Source organism: Bos grunniens, chromosome 3 (assembly GCF_055505025.1).
Source record: "Bos grunniens cultivar Pamir isolate PY7600 chromosome 3, Bosgru_T2T1.0, whole genome shotgun sequence".
Taxonomy (NCBI): domain Eukaryota; kingdom Metazoa; phylum Chordata; class Mammalia; order Artiodactyla; family Bovidae; genus Bos; species Bos grunniens.
In genome coordinates, this window is record NC_141167.1 from 118,247,424 (window position 1) to 118,267,954 (window position 20,531).

General features: G+C 45.1%; 1 protein-coding gene across 5 annotated transcripts in view; it reads right to left on the minus strand.

Moving 5' to 3' along the window:
* The window catches only part of LMX1A (LIM homeobox transcription factor 1 alpha), a 175,244-nt gene that overhangs the window by 7,684 nt on the left and 147,029 nt on the right, over positions 1-20,531 (minus strand). For all 5 annotated transcript variants that reach the window (XM_086394569.1, XM_086394568.1, XM_086394564.1 and 2 more), the window contains exon 5: positions 2,061-2,233. In XM_086394569.1, the coding sequence (XP_086250695.1) occupies positions 2,061-2,233 (173 nt within the window). The remainder of the gene's footprint in view (positions 1-2,060; positions 2,234-20,531) is intronic.

The following is a 20,531-nucleotide window of genomic DNA, read 5'->3' on the forward strand; positions in this document are numbered from 1 at the left end:
ATGAGACTTAGGAGCTCCTTGAGTAAACATAGAAAATAGAGCAAGCTGGAGGCCTAGGGAAGCGTTTACCTTTGTCATGCCACTCAGGCTCAAGCTTAGGAGAAACGGGATGATTAGAGCAAATTTTTAAAGCACATCCTTCTGCTAAGCCAACTTAAACAGCAGTGTACGCAGGGGCCCACGGCCACCTGCAGAAACCCTATCCATCCTTCAGAGGCCCGGCTCAGAAGCCACCTGTCCCACAAAGCCTTGCCTGATTTCCCAGACACGAGTGGCCTCTCCCTTCTCCCAGCTCCAGGCTGCCCCTCTGTCTTGGCCCTTGCGCTTTCTCCCCAGGGTCCCAGCGCACAGCTCCTCCCTGCTGGTGGCCGGGAGACAGGCGGTGGGCACAGGCCACACAGAGGCTGGGGGTCTAGTACATGCAGAACAAGTAAACCGCTGAGGGAGGTGGGAATTGGCCCTTATGCACGTCTACTTTGGGGCTCACTTTCTACCAGCTCGTTCTGCTGGAACTTTATGGGGCAGTGAGGTCAGGGAAAGAAAGCACTCTGCAGTTGAAACTTCAAAAGTCAGAAGTGGTGGGAGGATGTATCATGGTTCAGCAAATAACCATCCTTCCCACTCCTGGATGGGTATGTGCTTCCCCTGCACTCACAGTGGGCTTACTCACGTGACTTGCTGTGGCCCATGGACTGTTACTGAATGTGAAGTGAGTGATCTCCATGGAGACCCACTGGGCATGCCCAGTGGGACTCAGCCTCTTGCCTCCTGCCATTGTCAGGAGACCCATGTGCCCAGGTGGCTGCTGCTCCTGTGGCCTGGACCCTTTAATGACAGACATGCAGGCAGACCTGAACCTGAACCAGCAGCCAACCCACAGCCTAGCAGTAGGAAATAAATGCTTGTTGGAGCCACTAAGATTTTGTTTGCTACCGCAGCAAAAACTGATTCCTACACAGAAGGAGAGAGGAAAAACAACGCTAAAATGTTTAAATATCGTTCTTCTATGAATTTCAATTCAATTTCAAGAACGTTTCTTTTTTTATCTTTGTTGCATAAAAGACAGTATCTGGTCTGGCAGAGTCAATAAATGGCGGGTACTTATTAAGTAAATGCAGCTATTTGTGACAGAGACTACTAATTGTCTCCAAAATGAATTCTCTCTTTCTTCCTCTTAGCAACTGAATTCCTAAGTTTTAGGGATTTATATGGATACCCAGATGGACTCATTTCCCAGGTTCCTTTGTAATCATGGGATTAAATTCTAGCCAACACATGAGAGTGATGCAAAAAATCCCAGGGTGTGTATGTCCTTTAAAAAGCAACTGCTTGCCCCCCACTTCCCGCCCTACTCCCTCTTTTTCCACCATGGTAGCTGCAAAAAATGGTGACATCTGGAGCAGTCCCTTAGACCCATGTGATGAGACAGAGTTTCCCGGCCAATCTTGTGTTGCTCACCTCTGGACTATGATATGAGAGCAACATGAACTCTTATCTCTTTAAGTCACTGTATTTTTTTACATATCTATTCAGAGCAGCCCTGTCTGTAACAGCCCCAAACTGGAAACAACCCACATGCCCATCAACAGGTAAAGGGACAAGCAACCCATGGTATACCCATGGAATACCATGCAACAACAAAAATGGGTGAGCAGCAACATGGATGAATGCCAAAATCACCACCTTAAGCAGAACAAACTGGACCAAAAAAATAACGTATGCTACAACCCACTGTATTTTTCTTCTATTGTAACATCTTGACCTATACCCCACACGGAACCCCTTATTATCTCCCCATTGCTCTCCATGAAATGAAAGGTAAGAGGAAGTAGCCAGTTGGAATGGTGCATGCCGAAAAGCAAAAGGAAATTCTACCACTGCCCCCGCCACAACTACAGGGATCCCTGGAGCCTCCAATGGGGCTCAAGGCCACCCGCCCAGACTGTCTGAACAGCACTCCCACCCCGATCCCCACCAGGTGCCCATCGACTCCCCAGAGTCCAGGGTGCACACAGAGAAGAGGGGCCTTATCCCCTTTCTTCCCTTCTTCCCCTCTGTACCTTCCTGCACGGCTTGGAGGATACTTCAAACGAGGCCTTGAATGCTCTCCTCTGCTGGGTTGTCAAGATGGTTCTGGGACGTTTGGGGCGCTTATGGTCCTTGCTGTCCTCAGAGGCTCCTTTCCCTGCCCCGTGGGCTGACTTGCAAAGACTTTCCTCATCATCACTTTTCCCTGAAAGAAGCAGAAGTAATGTGTTGAGTCCCTCAAGGCTGCTATCTGGAGTTGTATGTTATTCCATAATAAGACACTCAGGTCCACGTTCTGAGGATGACTTAAGATATGAATGAAACAACCTGTGTGGTATTGATCCCAAAGCCCCCAAGAAGGGGCTAAGGAAAAACTTCTGAAACTTGGAGATAGGAACCAGGAAGTCCACCATCACAGCTCAGGACTTCCTCCCAGGACGTTCTCCTAGCTCCACATTTACCAGCTGTGTGGCCTTGAGCAAGTGACTTAACTCTCTGTGGATCAATTTCCTTCTCTGTAAAATCGGGATAGAGGAGAACACTTCACTGAGGTTATTTGCGGATTAAATTAGGTTACCAAGAAGGCATTCGGAAGGCTGATAAGCATATAACAAATGCCCAGTACGAATTATTTATAACTAATTACAGTTATTAATGTACTAATACTTTGTGTAGTTTTCTTGACCTGGATAAGTTATATATAACTTCTAGATACTATGTCTGAAATACTAGCCACTGCCAGGAGGTAAAAAACAATACTGTTTAAAAAGCCTCAGAAGACCAGCATAAAACTACATGCACAGACAGATAAAAGGCAATTAGTCAAAACTGCCTGTCTATAAAATAAATAATTCTCTAGTAGAGTAACTATTTATGTGTTTACTTCAACTTTATCAGCAGTGATCAATACAAGGAGTAACTTGAAGGAAATAAAGCCTCTAGTACATATGACATTCATTCCCAGGCTACCTTTTGCATCCCACAGATTTCACACTTCTGAGAAGATGCTTCCAGGATCTAGGAAATACCCCTGTGAGAGAGATTCCTTCCTACTTTTGGCATTAAAAGCCACAGGCAGTTGTGTGCTCACATTACCCTAGTAAGACCCTCATTTCTCTCTGGGTCCTTACACAGCTCAGCTGCCCTCTTTCCTCCAGGAGAAACCTTTGTCCCACGAGCCTCCTCGGCTCCAGTCCCCTCATTCTGGTCCCCTTCTGGCCACTTCAAGAAGTCCAGGATGAGGGGACCCACTGGGTGTGGGCTCCACATCCTACTTCTTCATCCCAACCTCCTCTGGAAAGATGCTTTTTTGCATACCATGTTGGAGTTTAGACTTAGTTTAATCCTACTTTTTGACTCTGCTAGAGCAAAAAAAACCTTATTTTTATCTGAAAGACAATGGCTAAGAAGCTTTCCTCTATGAACTTTTAGACTTACAGTCTGAATGTGAAGGAAGATGAACTGTGAGTTCCTTGATGGCATGAGCCTTGCAGTGTAACTGAACAGTCTGACACAGGCAGACCTGGGTCTCCATCCAGCTCTGCCTCTTGTTTCAAGTTCAACCCTGTGTAAGGGATGCCCTACACTGAGCCTGCCCTGGAGATAAGAATACCTAAAGCAGCTAACACAGAGGCACACAGGAGGCTTCTATTAGACGTTATGGGAAGGACATCTTTTCCTCTCTGCCTTACTCCCTGTAAGAGTACAAATGATAAAACCTAAAAGACGGATGAAGGTGAGATTAAAGAAGAATCTTCATGACAAGGATTGGTGACTCTGGCCTCTTCAACCTCTTAGGCTTCTTTTCCCAGGGGAGAATTCAGTAAGCTGATCTAAGTCAGAAGTAAGGGGTTTTAGGATCTTTCTAGAAGGAGGTTTTCAGAATGGCAAGAAAAAAACAAGCATGTAAGAACTAAAAGCCTTGGGGAACTAAGGAGATCCCACAAGGAGAGAAAAGGTAGAAAAAAGGAGGCCATTGATGGTGCAGATTCATCCTTGCTGGGCCCTACATCCTGCTGCTCGGAGACGCCCCAGACTCAGTCTTTTGTGAAGCCAATAATTCTGAGTGGATTCTGATGCTCCTCTGATACTGTTGATGCTTTGGGTACTATTTCTGAGGCAATGTGGCTGACACCCCATGCCAAGAATTGTGCAGCTCTCCTGCAAGGCAGATGACTACAAGGTTACTGAGTCTGGAACAAATGAGTGAGCAATCCAAAGTACAGAACTGATTTTAATATGCAATTGTATCACCTTCAGAAACTACATGTCTTATACCTGTTTTGTCCATAAAATGGAATTTGCAAATGTCTTACAGAGTGAGTCACATAGCTTGATACAAATGCATATTGATGACTAGGATGATGCAACTATTGAAAATGCAAAATCTAAAATAATGCTAGGTTCCATGACAACGGCTCATATAACCATTAGAAGAGCATGATGGCCCGGTGTCCACAAGCATGGACTCTGGAGCCATAGGAACTCGGGTGTCAATTCTGGCCTTGCCGGTGATGATGTGTGATCGTCAAGAAATTCCCAAGACTCAATTTTCTTATTGGAGAAGGTGACGGTGTTGTTGGAATTAAATGAGATGATATATGTAAAGGGTTTAGCACTGTCTAGGTATGATAGGTACGTAGTAAATCATCATCGTTTCAAAGGATGTGTTCTTAATCTGAGATCCGTGTTTTCTCTTAACAGTTGCACATTGACGGGAGTCTGAGTTATGGTTTTAAGTGCGAGCATTCATTCCTCTCTCTTCGCAGACATGACCCTAGCTTGCACTGTGGGTTGGTTTTATAGAAAGTGAGTGTGCAAGTGCTTGTGAAGAGGAAAAGAGAAGGAGAGGGGATCAGGGCTGGTTCCAGAAGGAAGATGTGATGGGTGGAGTTTGTTCAGAGCCCCAGCAGTGGTTGGCTGGGGCCCCTGCCGTCTGTGTACTCTGGACTCACCCCTGCTAAGGCACGTGCACATTTCCCAAGATCCCATCATGGAACAGCTAGGAGGAGGGCAAAGAGAACCGTCTGCTAGGGCGGCATCACAAGCAGCTGCTCACTCATTCTCTCTACATCCCTGAGAGGAGAGATGAAAACATTTGTTTTCAGAAGAGGAGGAGAAGGAGGGCAGGCAGACGTGGGAGGAGAGGGAGGATGAGATTAAGATCTGGCCCTGGAGTGCCTCCATCATTTTTGTGGTGCATTTTCTCCCTTTGATTCCTCCGTGTTGCTATTCAGTCTCTCTCTTCTGTCTCCTAAGGGGCCCCATTTTGCCTTCCAAGAAACACTAGATGCTCTAGAGCAGGCATCTGCAAACTTTTTTGCCAAAGGCCAGGGAGTAAAATATTTTATTCTTTGCAGGTCTTATGGTCTCTGTTGCAACCACTCAACTCTGCCATTGTAGCATGAATGCAGCACAGACAGGATGAAGAGGCGTGTCTGGGTGCTAATAAAACTATTTCCCAAACAGGCACCCTGCCAGACTTGGCCTGCATACCATAGTGTGCTGACCCTTGCCCTGGACCGCTCCTGACCTGTTCTCTGTGCTCCAGGCTTTCAGGCTCTGACTCGAGCAGGAAGCACTGTTCAACACTGAGGAGTTAGTGACTGCCATAGTTTGGTGTGTCCTCTGGCACACTCAGCAGTGTACAGACACGGAACAGGAAATGCTTCCAACCAAAGAGTCACCACTGTGAAATTTCAGGTGTCTTGGCAGATCTGAGCAAGAGAGAGTCTGAAGACGGAGGAATGGAGTGCCTCTGGGCATTTCCCAAAATGCAGACAGATGTCGCGACCCAGCTGCCAAGGGGAATGCAGACCATCGCTGGCTTCAGCCTGCCAGGTGGTGAACATGAGCGCAGCAGTGCCCTCTGACTCTTTCAGGGAATTTCCAGGCCACTCCTGGGATGTTAACACAGGCTCCTGCCGCCTCCTTCAGCAGGGGAGGACTGCCTGCCTCTGATGCCGACTTCTCCATGCAAGTCTGCAGTGCCTCAAATATACACTTAATGATTTGTCCAAGAGAAAGGAAAGTTCTAAATGAGCCAGGAGATTTCTCACTGGGCCAGCAGGAGTACCATAGAGCAGAAGATGAAGAAAAACCTTCTAACAGCAGAGACATCGCAGGAGCGGAGGGAGGGCTGGCCCCTCTGCCTCACCAAAGGCTCCCACACCCAGATGCAGGCCAGAGCGATCCCTCATAATTTAAGCTGACACCCCTCAGCGGAGATGAAAGGAACACCACTTGCTGTCTCCAACAACAAATGTCAGCATCCCTGGAGGCCATTTAGACACAAACGCAGCATAAATCTGACTCCTAGAGGGAAGGTCCAGAGATTAAGTCTCTACGCACAGCCTACCAGGCTGAAATGAATTTGCTTGGCACAAAGTTGGAGCATGTTTCTCAGGGCCTTTCTTCCTGCTTTCTTGTAAAAAAAGAAAATCTGGAATGGCTCAGGGGCTATAGCTTCCCTTTGCCTGGTCCTCCCACTCATTCGTGACATAAGCAATGGCAGATGAAAGACCAGCCATGGTTTATGGCTCCGAGACAGGCTGTACTACCTGTGGGGCCTCCCAGATTCATTTCAGGTTGTTGGAAAAATCCCAACGGCCCATAAACTGGGCAAGAGATATCAGAGCTTGGCCCAGGAGGCGAGGGTGAGGGAGGGGGACCAGAGACCCTTAAGTGAGGGAAGGGAGAGGCAGGAACAGGGCTCAGATGCTCCCCCCGCGATGGTCCTCATAAATGTCCTTCAGGCAGGGGAGAAGAGGAAGGCTCTGGGACGTGTGGTGGGTGGAGTGGGAGGGAAAGAAGCAAGGGAGGAATTTATGAGGACAGAATATATAGGAAACTATTTCAGTTGCTGCCCTGTGCTAGAGGATCAGAATTCCACCCTCCCCGAGCATAGATGCAAGGCAGCATTTCACATTCAAAAGGCATTCAAGCTCTCTAGAATAGTGACGTCCCTGCAGCTACAGTTTGAAACTGCCTCATACAGAGTCCTTCAAGGAGGTCTCAACTCAGACCCAAATCACGTTTCTGTAGATTTGCCTTGGACTCTGCATCAGCATCCACTCAGCATCTATTGTGGGCTCCCGAGTCAGGCACTGCAGAAGGACAATTCTGGGCTACAGAGATGATGGAGATTCGGCTTCTGCTCTTACAGATCCCAGATTAAAAGAGGATAACGATCAAGTGCCAACATAATAACTCTGCTTACAGGAGCTGGAGGAGGGGGCTGGGAACATGACAGAATACAGGTGTCACTGGAGGTGCAAGTGAATGACAGGCAGTGCACAGAAGCTGCCAGGCAGGAAAGGACAGAGAGGGTGTTTTGTGTCAAGAGAGAATGTCAAATAGCAGGGGAGCAAGACCTAGGCCTGGCAAGTGAGGCTCATTGAATATACAGTCCACTTGCACATCACCAGGTACTCAGCCCCGGGGATGACAGAGATCAGAGGTGACCCCTTGCTCTCAAGGAACAGACAGCGAGCATGTGAGAGAGTTAGCATGTGTGAAACAATAAATATAACATAGTATTTGGTTATGAGTTTCAGGCATGGTAAAAAAAGACTATCAATAAAAATGGAGGCATTTAGAAGGGGAAAGAAGGAAGGGATAAATTAGGAGTTTGGGATTAGCAGATACACTATATATTGATAATACTATATGTATAGTATTATATAGTACTATATTTATACTATATAGCTCTATACTTATACCATATATAAAATAAACAGCAAGGTCCTACTATATTGCATGAGGAACTATACTCAATATCTTGTAATAAACTATAATGGAAATGAACCTGAAAAAGAATATATATGTATGTATAGCTAAATCACTTTGCTGTATACCCAAGACTGACACAACACTCTAAATCAACTATACTTCAATTTTTAAAAATAAAGGCATTGAAGAAAGAAGGGTGTCAATGAGCCAGACAAGCTAGTGAAGGCAGGAGTCTAAATGCAAGGGAGGAAGAAGGAGTTGGTCCGGACAGGCACAGGGGAGAGGGCAGGAGTGGGGAAAAGGGCTCAGCCTGAGACTGGAGAAAAGGGGAAAGAATGTGTATGCAGGCTAGTAGGGGGACCTCAGGGCCTCAGAGGGTGTGCACATCTGGGGAAGAAGAACAGCAGGAGAGGCCACGTGGAGCTTTCTCCAGGGGCCCAGATGTTCCTGAGCCAATGTCATTAGCAATGATGAGACATGGGGGCAGTTCTGTGGCTGGAGCTACACAGGAAAGTGTGGACCCGGGTAAGGGCCGTGAGGTCCAGGAAAGCAGACACCAGTGTCTACATGTGGATGATGCCACCCGGCCCTCAGGTCCGCTTTGCAGACTGGGCTGAGGAAGTCTCTCGAGTCTCAGCACTAGACAAAAGTGAAGTCGCTCAGTCGTGTCCGACTCTTTGAGACCCCATGGACTGTAGCCTACCAGGCTCCTCTGTCCATAGGATTTTCCAGGCAATAGTACTGGAGTGGATTGCCATTTCCTTCTCCAGGGGATCTTCCCGACCCAGGGATCGAACCTGGGTCTCCCGCATTGTAGATAGACGCTTTACCGTCTGAGCCACCAGGGAAGTCTAGAAAGCACTAGACAAGGAACCTGAGGAAAGAGAAGGCCCACATCCCAAGCACCAGTTAGGTGTCAGTCTCTGTGTCCAGGGTAAACATTTCACCTCCTCTCCATGGCAACACAGCATGGCAGGTACTGGAAGAACTCCTCTCCTATCTAAGGAATAATCACAGCTTCAGAAAGCTTCAGGAACCTCCCCCAACACACAGGGTCCAGGTGGTGGGGCCAAGTTTCACGCCAAGCTTGCATGCTTCCAAGCCCAGGTGAGAAACACTCCTGCAGGGAGCAGAGATTCAGACTTTTTACCCAGAAAATAAGGCATAAACAAATGACAGTCACCTGTGTGGGCCCTGGCCCAGGAGTGGGGGCAGTTTAGGAGCTAGGTCTCCCGTAACCACTGAAAGACCACTCTTTATATCAAAAGAGCAGTTACCTACCTGGTGGAAGGTAACTCTGGCCATGAAACAGGAGACCTGGATTCTAGTTCTAGTTTTACTACTCAGCTGTGTATCCTTGGATAGATTCCTCACATTGCTGAGACTCAATTTCTTTATCTATAAGATGAAAAAACAGCCCTTTCCCTTAACTAACACTTGAAAGCTTCACTTTACAATTGCATTATTTCATTGTTTCTGTTGGAACACTAGGAGGCAGAAATTGTGTTATTATCTGTCCCCCTTTTTTTTAAACTACACATGAGTAAACCAGGCCCCAGGGAGGTGAGTGATATTTTGCTGAAGGGCACACAGCTGGGATGCTCTGTCTTCCACTTCCATTTTCCCTCTCCTGCTTCCGCTGTCTCCCAGGGTTCTGATGATCCAAGGATACCTGGGACTTGGATCACCAGGTGAGGCAGCATCACTGTTATTAAAGAGTAAGGAGAGAAAAGGGAAGGGTTTCCGGGGTGATGGATCTTCCACTCTGAGCTCCTGCTGGAAAAGCCACTCTTTTCAGTCCAAAAAGGACAGACCTTATTTTAAATCCTGGTTCCCCTCACTCCACCCCACTCTCCCCAGGCACACCCTGCCACTCCAACCCTCACTCTGGGAGGATCCTCAGTCACGGGGCACCTAGCATTTCAGGATCAGGGCAGACAGGAGCAGAGCTACACTCCTGAGCAGGCCACGGGTAAGGGGTCCCAAGAAGAACCCCTCTGTTCAGCGATGTCCACTGCAGATGGAGGCTCCTGTGCCAAGCAGAAGGAGAGGGGCACCCAGCTCAGGCGTCCGGGTAGTCCCCCGAGGGGAGCTCGGTCTCCACTCTGAGAATGCAGGCGCCCCCCATGGCCTAGCACCCTCTCCTTTTGCTTTCCTTGGCTGGCTGGTGTTCCTGAAGTTCCCCTTGAGCCTGGGAGGTTTGTCGGGAACAGAAACAGTCCTGGTTTGACTAGTGGAATTTCTGTAGATCTGCATCAGTTTGGGGTCTTTTCACATTTCAGTAGGCTTTCTGTTGACATTTACCCTGCCTCACTCCCTCTCCCTTCTATACAGGCACACACACTCTGTATCTTTTCCTCTCTGAGTTCTCCCATCTCTTTGGCCTCCCCTTTTTAATGAAAAGATGGCCACATGCAACCCCAACTGATAAGCAGAGGTAAATGTTCAATGGAACTATGCATAGCTTTGTCAGTACTGGAAATCTTGGTAATCAGGACATCAGAAAATACCTCTCCACCACCATCACTGTATTCCAATCAAGCATGGAAGCCTAAACCACAACTCATTCTTTTTTATTCAGCCAGACTTAGAGAAGGTCAGGAAGCTCATAACAAGTCAAATCAGATATTTAGGGGTTCTGCTCTCAGTCTCAACTGCTCTTTAATCGCTAAGTCATCTCTGACTCTGTGACCCCACAGACTGTAGCCCGCCAGGCTCCTCTGTCCATGGAATTTCCCAGGCAAGAATACTGGAGTGGATTGCCATTTTCTTCTGCAGAGGATCTTCCTAAATCAGGGTTCAAACTCACATCTCCTGTTGGTAGGCAGATTCTTTACCTACCACTGAGCCACCTGGGAAGTCTCTCAGTCTCAATACAAGCTCATTAATCCGCTAACCTGATGGCTTACTAGGCATGGGGTGTGATGGGCATGACACTGTATTTGGTTATATTATTAAGGTTTGAGTGTGTTTGCTCCAAACTTAGGAACTGACTTAAGTGGATTGAATATCATATCTCTTTGGAATAATCCAATTTTGCTGCATTAATCACCAGTCTTCAGAAGATAAAATTATCTGGAATGGAAGACAAAGGGTTAATTATCTAAGTTAAAAAGACCCAGACCAACAATCCTCTAGGTGACTAGGGGGCTGGGGTGAATTGGCTAAAACATTCTAAATATTAGGATGAATTCACTGTGGACTTAATCACAAAGAGAATTTGCCTAGAGAACCACAGCTGATCTGACTGCCTACCCCCTTGGTCTAGATGTTCTGGTTCTGCCAGGCCCTCTGCTGGTTTGGAAGACAAACCAAGGCCAATACCCAGTCAGGCCTTCAGACTCTAGACCATTCTATAAACCACTGATAGACTCAAAAGAAAAGGGCCAAGTGAAGTCAGACACCTAGCCTCTGATATTACATCCACCACTCATCTGCTGTGTGACCTAAGGCAAATGACCTATCTTCTCTGAGCCCCACCTTCCTAATTTGTAAAATCAGGGGAATAAAGACCTGATAAGCTACCCTGATGGAATTGTGAACTCAGCAGTAAGAATAGGTAAAAGCACTTTGAAAAATATTCGTAAAATAGCATAAAAATGTGAGATATTTTAAATATTTTGACTTTATTATGCCTCTTGGGTATTCATGAACTTATATGTTTCCACTGATTAAGAAACTCACAGTTCTCATACAAAACCCTGTCATTCAACAACCACACATGAGTGTGCCTCCTGTGTACAGGTACTAGACCCAGGATAAGGAGGAATGGACAAGGTCCAGGAAGTCACTGTTCTCCTATCCCTAGTGGGAGAAGAGAGATAAGGAGGAAAGAAAAACTTAGCATAGCTGCTAACAATGTTAAAATGTTAAGAATAAAACAAAACAGAGTAATTAGCCAAGAAATGACGGGGGGCAGGGCGAAACCTTCTTTTGTTTCCATAATTCTCCACTAAAAAGATCCACATTTATCTTGTCCTGAAGCCTCCCTCAGCTCCTTCCCAAGTCAATTTCATCCCTTTCCAAATACCCAGAGCACCTGCTTGTCTACCTCCAATGTTTTAGTTACTCAAGTATATTCAAGTTAGAAGACAATTGTATATGTTGTTTGACATTATTCTCCAACCGTTTAAACAAAAACAAAATGACAAATGCTCAGATTTTTTTTAAAAAATTGTACTGGAATAATATAACAATTTCATTATGGGGGACTTCCCTGCTGATCCAGTGGTTAAGACTCCATGCTTCCACTGCAGGGGGCATGGGTTCAATCCCTGGTTGGGGATCCCACATGCCTTGCAGAATAGCAAAATAAATAAATAAATAAATGAAATTTCATTATGGGAACTAGAACACAGTGGTTAAGAGCAGTGCCTTGGCCTCAACAGTGTGCTCCATCACTTACTAGCTGGTAGTCTGAGCCAAGATGCCTCTACATTGTTTCGGTTTGTCAAATGGGGTTAATAGAGTGCCTGATGAACTATGGAATGAGGTTCGTGACATTGTACAGGAGACAGGGATCAAGACCATCCCCATGGAAAAGAAATGCAAAAAAGCAAAATGGCTGTCTGGGGAGGCCTTACAAATAGCTGTGAAAAGAAGAGAAGCGAAAAGCAAAGGAGAAAAGGAAAGATATAAACATCTGAATGCAGAGTTCCAAAGAATAGCAAGAACAGATAAGAAAGCCTTCTTCAGTGATCAATGCAAAGACATAGAGGAAAACAACAGAATGGGAAAGACTAGGGATCTCTTCAAGAAAATCAGAGATACCAAAGGAACATTTCATGCAAAGATGAGCTCAATAAAGGACAGAAATGGTATGGACCTAACAGAAGCAGAAGATATTAAGAAGAGATGGCAAGAATACACGAAGAACTGTACAAAAAAGATCTTCACGACCCAGATAATCATGATGGTGTGATCACTGACCTAGAGCCAGACATCCTGGAATGTGAAGTCAAGTGGGCCTTAGAAAGCATCACTACGAACAAAGCTAGTGGAGGTGATGGAATTTCAGTTGAGCTATTCCAAATCCTGAAAGATGATGCTGTGAAAGTGCTGCACTCAATATGCCAGCAAATCTTGAAAACTCAGCAGTGGCCACAGGACTGGAAAAGGTCAGTTTTCATTCCAATCCCAAAGAAAGGCAATGCCAAAGAATGCTCAAACTACCGCACAATTGCACTCATCTCACATGCTAGTAAAGTAATGCTCAAAATTCTCCAAGCCAGGCTTCAGCAATATGTGAACCGTGAACTTCCTGATGTTCAAGCTGGTTTTAGAAAAGGCAGAGGAACCTGAGATCAAATTGCCAACATCCACTGGATCATGGAAAAAGCAAGAGAGTTCCAGAAAAACATCTATTTCTGCTTTATTGACTATGCCAAAGCCTTTGACTTTGTGGATCACAATAAACTGTGGGAAATTCTGAAAGAGATGGGAATACCAGACCACCTGATCTGCCTCTTGAGAAATTTGTATGCAGGTCAAGAAGCAATAGTTAGAACTGGACATGGAACAACAGACTGCTTCCAAATAGGAAAAGAGTTCATCAAGGCTGTATATTGTCACCCTGTTTATTTAACTTATATGCAGAGTACATCATGAGAAACGCTGGACTGGAAGAAGCACAAGCTGGAATCAAGATTGCCGGGAGAAATATCAATAACTTCAGATATGCAGGTGTATATTCAGATATACACCACCCTTATGGCAGAAAGTGAAGAGGAACTAAAAAGCCTCTTGATGAAAGTGCAAGTGGAGAGTGAAAAAGTTGGCTTAAAGCTCAACATTCAGAAAACGAAGATCATGGCATCCGGTCCCATCACTTCATGGCAAATAGATGGGGAAACAATGGAAACAGTGTCACACTTTATTTTTCTGGGCTCCAAAATCACTACAGATGGTGACTGCAGCCATGAAATTAAAAGATGCTTATTCCTTGGAAGGAAAGTTATGACGAACCTAGATAGCATATTGAAAAGCAGAGACATTACTTTGCCAACAAAGGTCCGTCTAGTCAAGGCTATGGTTTTTCCAGTGGTCATGTATGGATGTGAGAGTTGGACTGTGAAGAAGGCTGAGCACCGAAGAATTGATGCTTTTGAACTGTGGTGTTGGAGAAGACTCTTGAGAGTCCCTTGGACTGCCAGGAGATCCAACCAGTCCATTCTGAAGGAGATCAGCCCTGGGATTTCTTTGGAAGCAATGATTCTCTGAAACTCCAGTACTTTGGCCACCTCATGCGAAGAGTTGACTCTTTGGAAAAGACTCTAATGCTGGGAGGGATTGGGGGCAGGAGGAGAAGTGGACAACAGAGGATGAGATGGCTGGATTGCATCACTGACTCGATGGACGTGCGTCTGAGTGAACTCCGGGAGTTGGTGATGGACAGGGAGGCCTGGCGTGCTGTGATTCATGGGGTCGCAAAGAGTTGGACACGACTGAGCGACTGATCTGATCTGATCTGAATAGGATAGTTATAAAAACTATATGGGTAATTTATATACAGTATGTATAGTACTAAACTCAAGGTAAGAACTTCATAAATGCTGGCTAATTACCATTGTTACAATTTTGCATCCCTTCTATAGAGACCAAATCTAAATCATCTTTGTATCCTCCACATACACCACCACACTAAACATTCAGAAGACTAATAATTACTTTTAAGTAGTTTGTATCTAAAGTAAACAGAACAAAGTGATGCAGTGCATTAACAGGCATGCTGAGGAGTCCTGTCTTTCCATTTTTCAGAGATTAATTCACCAGTGTCAACCAACTTCCAGTAGCTATAGAAATTATTATAGAATTACTAGCTACTTCCATACTTGGGTTCAGCTAGGATGAAATAAAGAAAACTGAGTGCCAAAGCATTAGTGCTTTTGAACTATGCTGTTGGAGAAGACTCTTGAGAGTCCCTTGAACTGCGAGGAGATCAAACCAGTCCATCCTAAAGGAAATCAGTCCTGAATGTTCATTGGAAGGACTGATGCTGAAGCTGAAACTCCAATACTTTGGCCACCTGATGTGAAGAACTGATTCCCTGGAAAAGACCCTGATGCTGGGAAAGACTGAGGCAGGAGGAGAAGGAGATGACAGAGGATGAGACGGTTGGATGGCATCACCAATTTGATGGACATGAGTTTGAGCAAGCTCCGGGAGTTGGTAATGGACAGGGAAGCCTGACATGCTGCAGTCCATGGGGTCACAGAGTTGAACATGACTGAGCGACTGAAATAAACTGAACTGTGGATGACATTCTTCCCTTAAACTACAATTTGAATTTCTTTTTTTTGTGCTGACATTCATTCCACTGACAGTCTCATCAGTACCATCCAGTTACGTTTCCATAAGAAGGATAGGAGAGAAAACCATGACAAAGAAAACCCAAAATACAATAATTAAGACTAGAAAAATGTTGGCATACATATACTGCTATGTATAAAATACTTAATGAAAACATACTTTTACCCATACCAAGCCCTGTACCCAAGGTTTTCTCTCACAGTTTTTATACAAGATGGCAGAGTAGAAGGACGTACACTCATCTTCTCTTTTGAGAACTCCAAAATTGCAACTAACCAGTGAACAAACATTGACAGGAGAATGTTGGATTCCACAAAAAAAGATACCCCACATCCAAGGGCAAAGGAAAAGCCCCAACAAGGTGGCTCAGTTCAGTTCAGTTGTTCAGTCGTGTCCGACTCTTTGCAACCCCATGAATCGCAGCATGCCAGGCCTCCCTGTCCATCACCAACTCCCGGAGTTCACTCAGACTCACGTCCATCGAGTCAGTGATGCAATCCAGCCATCTCATCCTCTGTCGTCCACTTCTCCTCCTGCCCCCAATTCCTCCCAGCATCAGAGTCTTTTCCAAAGAGTCAACTCTTCGCATGAGGTGGCCAAAGTACTGGAGTTTCAGCTTTAGCATCATTCCTTCCGAAGAAAAACCAGGGCTGATCTCCTTCAGAATGGACTGGTTGGATCTCCTTGCAGTCCAAGGGACCCTCAAGAGTCTTCTCCAACACCACAGTTCAAAAGCATCCATTCTTTGGCGCTCAGCTTTCTTCACAGTCCAACTCTCACATCCATACATGACCACTGGAAAAACCATAGCCTTGACTAGATGGACCTTTGTTGGCAAAGTAATGTCTCTGCTTTTCAATATGCTATCTAGGTTGGTCATAACTTTTCTTCCAAGGGGTAAGCGTGGTAGGAGGGGCAAAATTGACAGTAGCCTGCCATGGGGTCAGGGGCACAGAATCCACCCATCTGGGCATAAGGCCTTTGAAAGGAGGTCACCATAACCTCTACCATAGAGGCCAAACTACAGGGAGGGAACACAGCCCCACCCAACAACAGAAAACTGGATTAAAGATTTACTGACCAGAGCCCTTTCACAGCATCATCTTTTAGGATTTGAAATAGCTCAACTGGAATTCCATCACCTCCACTAGCTTTGTTCATAGTGATGCTTCCTAAGGCCCGCTTGACTTCACATTCCAGGATGTCTGGCTCTAGGTGAGTGTGAGTGTTCACACCATCACAATTATCTGGGTTGTGAAGATCTTTTGTGTACAGTTCTTCTGTGTATTCTTGCCACCTCTTAATATCTCCTGCTTCTGTTAGGTTCATACCATTTCTGTCCTTTATTGTGCCCATTGTTGCATGAAAAGTTCCCTTGGTATCTCTAATTTTCTTGATGAAATCTCTGGTCTTTCCCATTCTATTGTTTGCCTCTATTTCTTTGTACCAATCACTGAAGAAGGCTTTCTTATATCTCCTTGCTATTTTTTGGAACTCTGCATTCAAATGGGTATATTTTTCCTTTTCTCCTTTGCCTTTCACTTCTCTTCTTTTCATAGCTATTTGTAAGGCCTCCTCAAACAACCATTTTGCCTTTTTGCATTTCTTTTTCTTGGGGATGGTCTTGATCACTGCGTCCTGTACAGTGTCAGAAACCTCCGCCCATAGTTCTTCAGGCACTCTATCAGATCTAATCCCCTGAATCTATTTGTCATTTCCACTGTATAATCATAAGGGATTTGATTTAGCTTATATCTAAATGGTCTAGTGATTTCCCCTACTTTCTTCAATTTAAGTCTGAATTTGACAATAAGGAGTTCATGATCTGAGCCACAGTCAGCTCCCAGTCTTGTTTTGGCTGACTGTATAGAGCTTCTCCATCTTTGGCTACAAAGAAAACAATCAATCTGATTTTGGTATTGACCATCTGGTGATGTCCATGTGTAGAGTCTTCTCTTGTGTTGTTGGAAGAGGGTATTTGCTATGACCAGTGCATTCTCTTGGCAAAACTCTGTTAGCTTTTGCCCTGCTTCATTCTGTACTCCAAGGCCAAATTTGCCTGTTACTACAGGTATCTCTTGACTTCCTACTTTTGCATTCCAGTCCCCTATAATGAAAAGGACATATTTTTTTGGTGTTAGTTTTAGAAGGTCTTATAGGTCTTCATAAAACCATTCAACTTCAGCTTCTCCAGCTTCTATTGGTCGGGGTATAGACTTGTGATACTGAATGGTTTGCCTTGGAAATGAACAGAGATCATTGTGTCATTTTTGAGACTGCATCCAAGTACTGCATTTCAGACTCTTTTTTGACTATGAGGGCTACTCCATTTCTTCTAAGGGATTCTTGCCCACAGCAGTAGGCATAATTGTCATTTGAGTTAAATTTACCCATTCCAGTCCATTTTAGTTCTCTGATGCCTAAAATGTTGATGTTCACTCTTGCCATCTCCTGTTGGACCACTTCCAATTTGCCTTGATTTCATGGACCTAGGATGGATTCTAGGTTCTTATGCAGTATTACTCTTTATAGCATCAGACTTTACTTCCATCACCAGTCACATCCACAACTGGGTGTTGTTTTTGCTTTGACCCTCCCTCTCATTCCTTCTGAGTTATTTCTCCACTGATCTCCAGTGGCATATTGGGCACCTACTGACCTGGGGAGCTCATCTTTCAGTGTCCTATCACTTCATGGCAAATAAATGGGGAAACAGAGGAAACAGTAACAGACTTTATTTGGGGGGGCTCCAAAATCATTCCAGATGGTGACCGCAGCCATGAAATTGAAAGACGCTTGCTCCTTGGAAGAAATGTTATGACCAACCTAGACAGCATATTCAAAAGCAGAGACACTACTTTGCCAACAAAGGTCCATCTAGTCAAAGCTATGGTTTTTCCAGTAGTCATGTATGGATGTGAGAGTTGGGCTATAAAGAAAGCTGAGTGCCAAAGAACTGATGCTTTTGAAATGTGGTGTGGAGAAGACTCTTGAGAGTCCCTTGGACAGCAGGGAGATCCAACCAGTCTATCCTAAAGGAAATCAGCCCTGAATGTTCATTGGAAGGGCTGATGGTGAAGCTGAAACTCCAATACTTTGGCCACCTGATACGAAGAGCTGACTTGTTTGAAAAGACCCTGATGCTGGTAAAGATTGAAGGCGGGAGGAGAAGGGGACAACAGAGTATGAGATGGTTGGATGGCATCACTGACTTAATGGACACGAGTCTGAGTAAACTCCGGGAGTTGGTGATGGTCAGGGAGGCCTGGCATGCTGCAGTCCATGGGTATGCAAAGAGTGGGACATGACTAAGTGACTGAACTGAATTGAACATAGTGCTGCCCATCAGAGCAAAACCCAGATTCTCCTACAGCCCGTCCCTCCCATCAGGAAGCTTCCATAAGATTCTTATCCTTATCCATCAGAGGGCAGACAGAATGGAAACCACAATTACAGAAAACTAACCAAACTGATCACTTGCATCACAGCCTTGTCTAACTCAATAAAACTATAAGCCATGGTCATGTAGGGCCACCCAAGACAGATGGGTCATGGGTGAGATGGGAGAGATCTGGGTCATGGGAGAGATCTGACAAAACGTGGTCCACTGGAAAAGGGAATAGCACACCACTTCAGTATTCTTCTCTTGAGAACCCCATGAACAGTATGAAAAGGCAAACAGAAATGTCACTGAAAGATGAACTACTCAGGTTGGTAGGTGCCCAATATGCTACTGGAGAAGAGTGGAGAAATAATTCCAGAAAGAATGAAGAGGCGGAGCCAAAGCAAAAACAAAGCCCAGTTGTAGATGTGGCTGGTGATGGAAGTAAAGTCTGATGCTGTAAAGAACAATATTGCATAGGAACCTGGAATGTTAGGTCCATGAGTCAGAGTAAGCTGGAAGAGGTCAAACAGGAGATGGCAAGAGTGAACATTGACATTTTAGTGATCAATGAACTAAAATGGATGGGAATGGGCGAATTCAACTCAAATGACCATTACATCTACTACTGTGGGCAAGAATCCTTTTCAAGAAATGGAGTAGTCAAAGAAAAGGGTATAAAATGCTGTACTTGGGTGCAATCTCAAAAATAACAGAATTATCAATGTTTGTATCCAAGGCAAACCATTCAATATCACAGTAATCCAAGTCTATGCCCCAACCACTAATGCCAAAGAAGTTGAAGTTGAATGGTTCTATAAAGACCTACAAGACTTTCTAGAACTAAGTCCAAAAAAAGATGTTCTTTTCATCACAGGTGACTGGAATGCAAAAGTGGGAAGTCAAGAGATGCCTGGAGTAACAGGCAAGTTTGGCACTGGAGAACAAAATAAAGCAGGGCAAAGGCTAACAGAGTTTTGCCAAGAGAATGCACTGGTCATAGCAAACTTTCTCTTCCAACAACACAAGAGATGACTCTACACGTGAACATCACCCAATGATCAGTACCGAAAACAGATTGATTATTTTTTTTTTTACAGCCAAAGATGGAGAAGCTCTATACAGTCAGCAAAAACAAGACCAGGAACTGACTGTGGCTCACATCGTGAACTTCTTATTGCCCAATTCAGACTTAAATTGAAGAAGTAGGGAAAACCACTAGAACATTCAGGTATGACCTAAATCAATCCCTTACAATTATACAGTGGAAATGACAAATAGATTCAAAGGATTAGATCTGATAGAGTATCTGATGAATTGTGGACAGAGGTTCATGACATTGTGCAGGAGGCAGTGATCTAAACCATCCCCAAGAAGAAGAAATGCAAAAAGGCAAAATGGTTGTCTGAGGAGGGCTTACAAATAGCTGAGAAGAGGAGAGAAGCTAAAGGCAAAGGAAAAACCATAGCTTTGACTACATGGGCCTTTGTCAGCAAACTGATGTCTCTGCTTTTTAATACACTCTTAGGTTTGTCATCAGAGAAGGCAATGGCAGCCCACTCCAGTACTCTTGCCTGGAAAATCCCATGGACGGAGGAGCCTGGTGGGCTGCAGTCCATAGGGTCGCTAGGAGTTAGACACGACTGAGCGACTTCACTTTCACTTTTCACTTTCATGCACTGCAGAAGGAAATGGCAACCCACTCCAGTACTCTTGCCTGGAGAATCCCAGGGATGGGGGAGCAATAGCTTTCTTTCCAAGGAGCATGTCTTTTAATTTAATAGCTGCAGACACCTGCAGTGATTCTGGAGTCCAAGAAAATAAAATCGGTCACTGCTTCCACTTTTTGCCCTTCTATTTGCCTTGAAGTGATGGGACCAGATGGGGCAGGTGCCATGGTACAATTTGTTCTGCAGCCATCCCTTAGGGTACTGGAAAGCACAGTCTCCAAGGACAGCTCGGGGAATGATGGGCCCTTGGCCTGGAAGCCCTAGACCCCATCTGGCTGGGCTGCCCTTCCCAAGTGACAGATCTTCAACAGACCTTCCCCTAGCCATGGTTCTTCATGGGTGAGAACACAAGA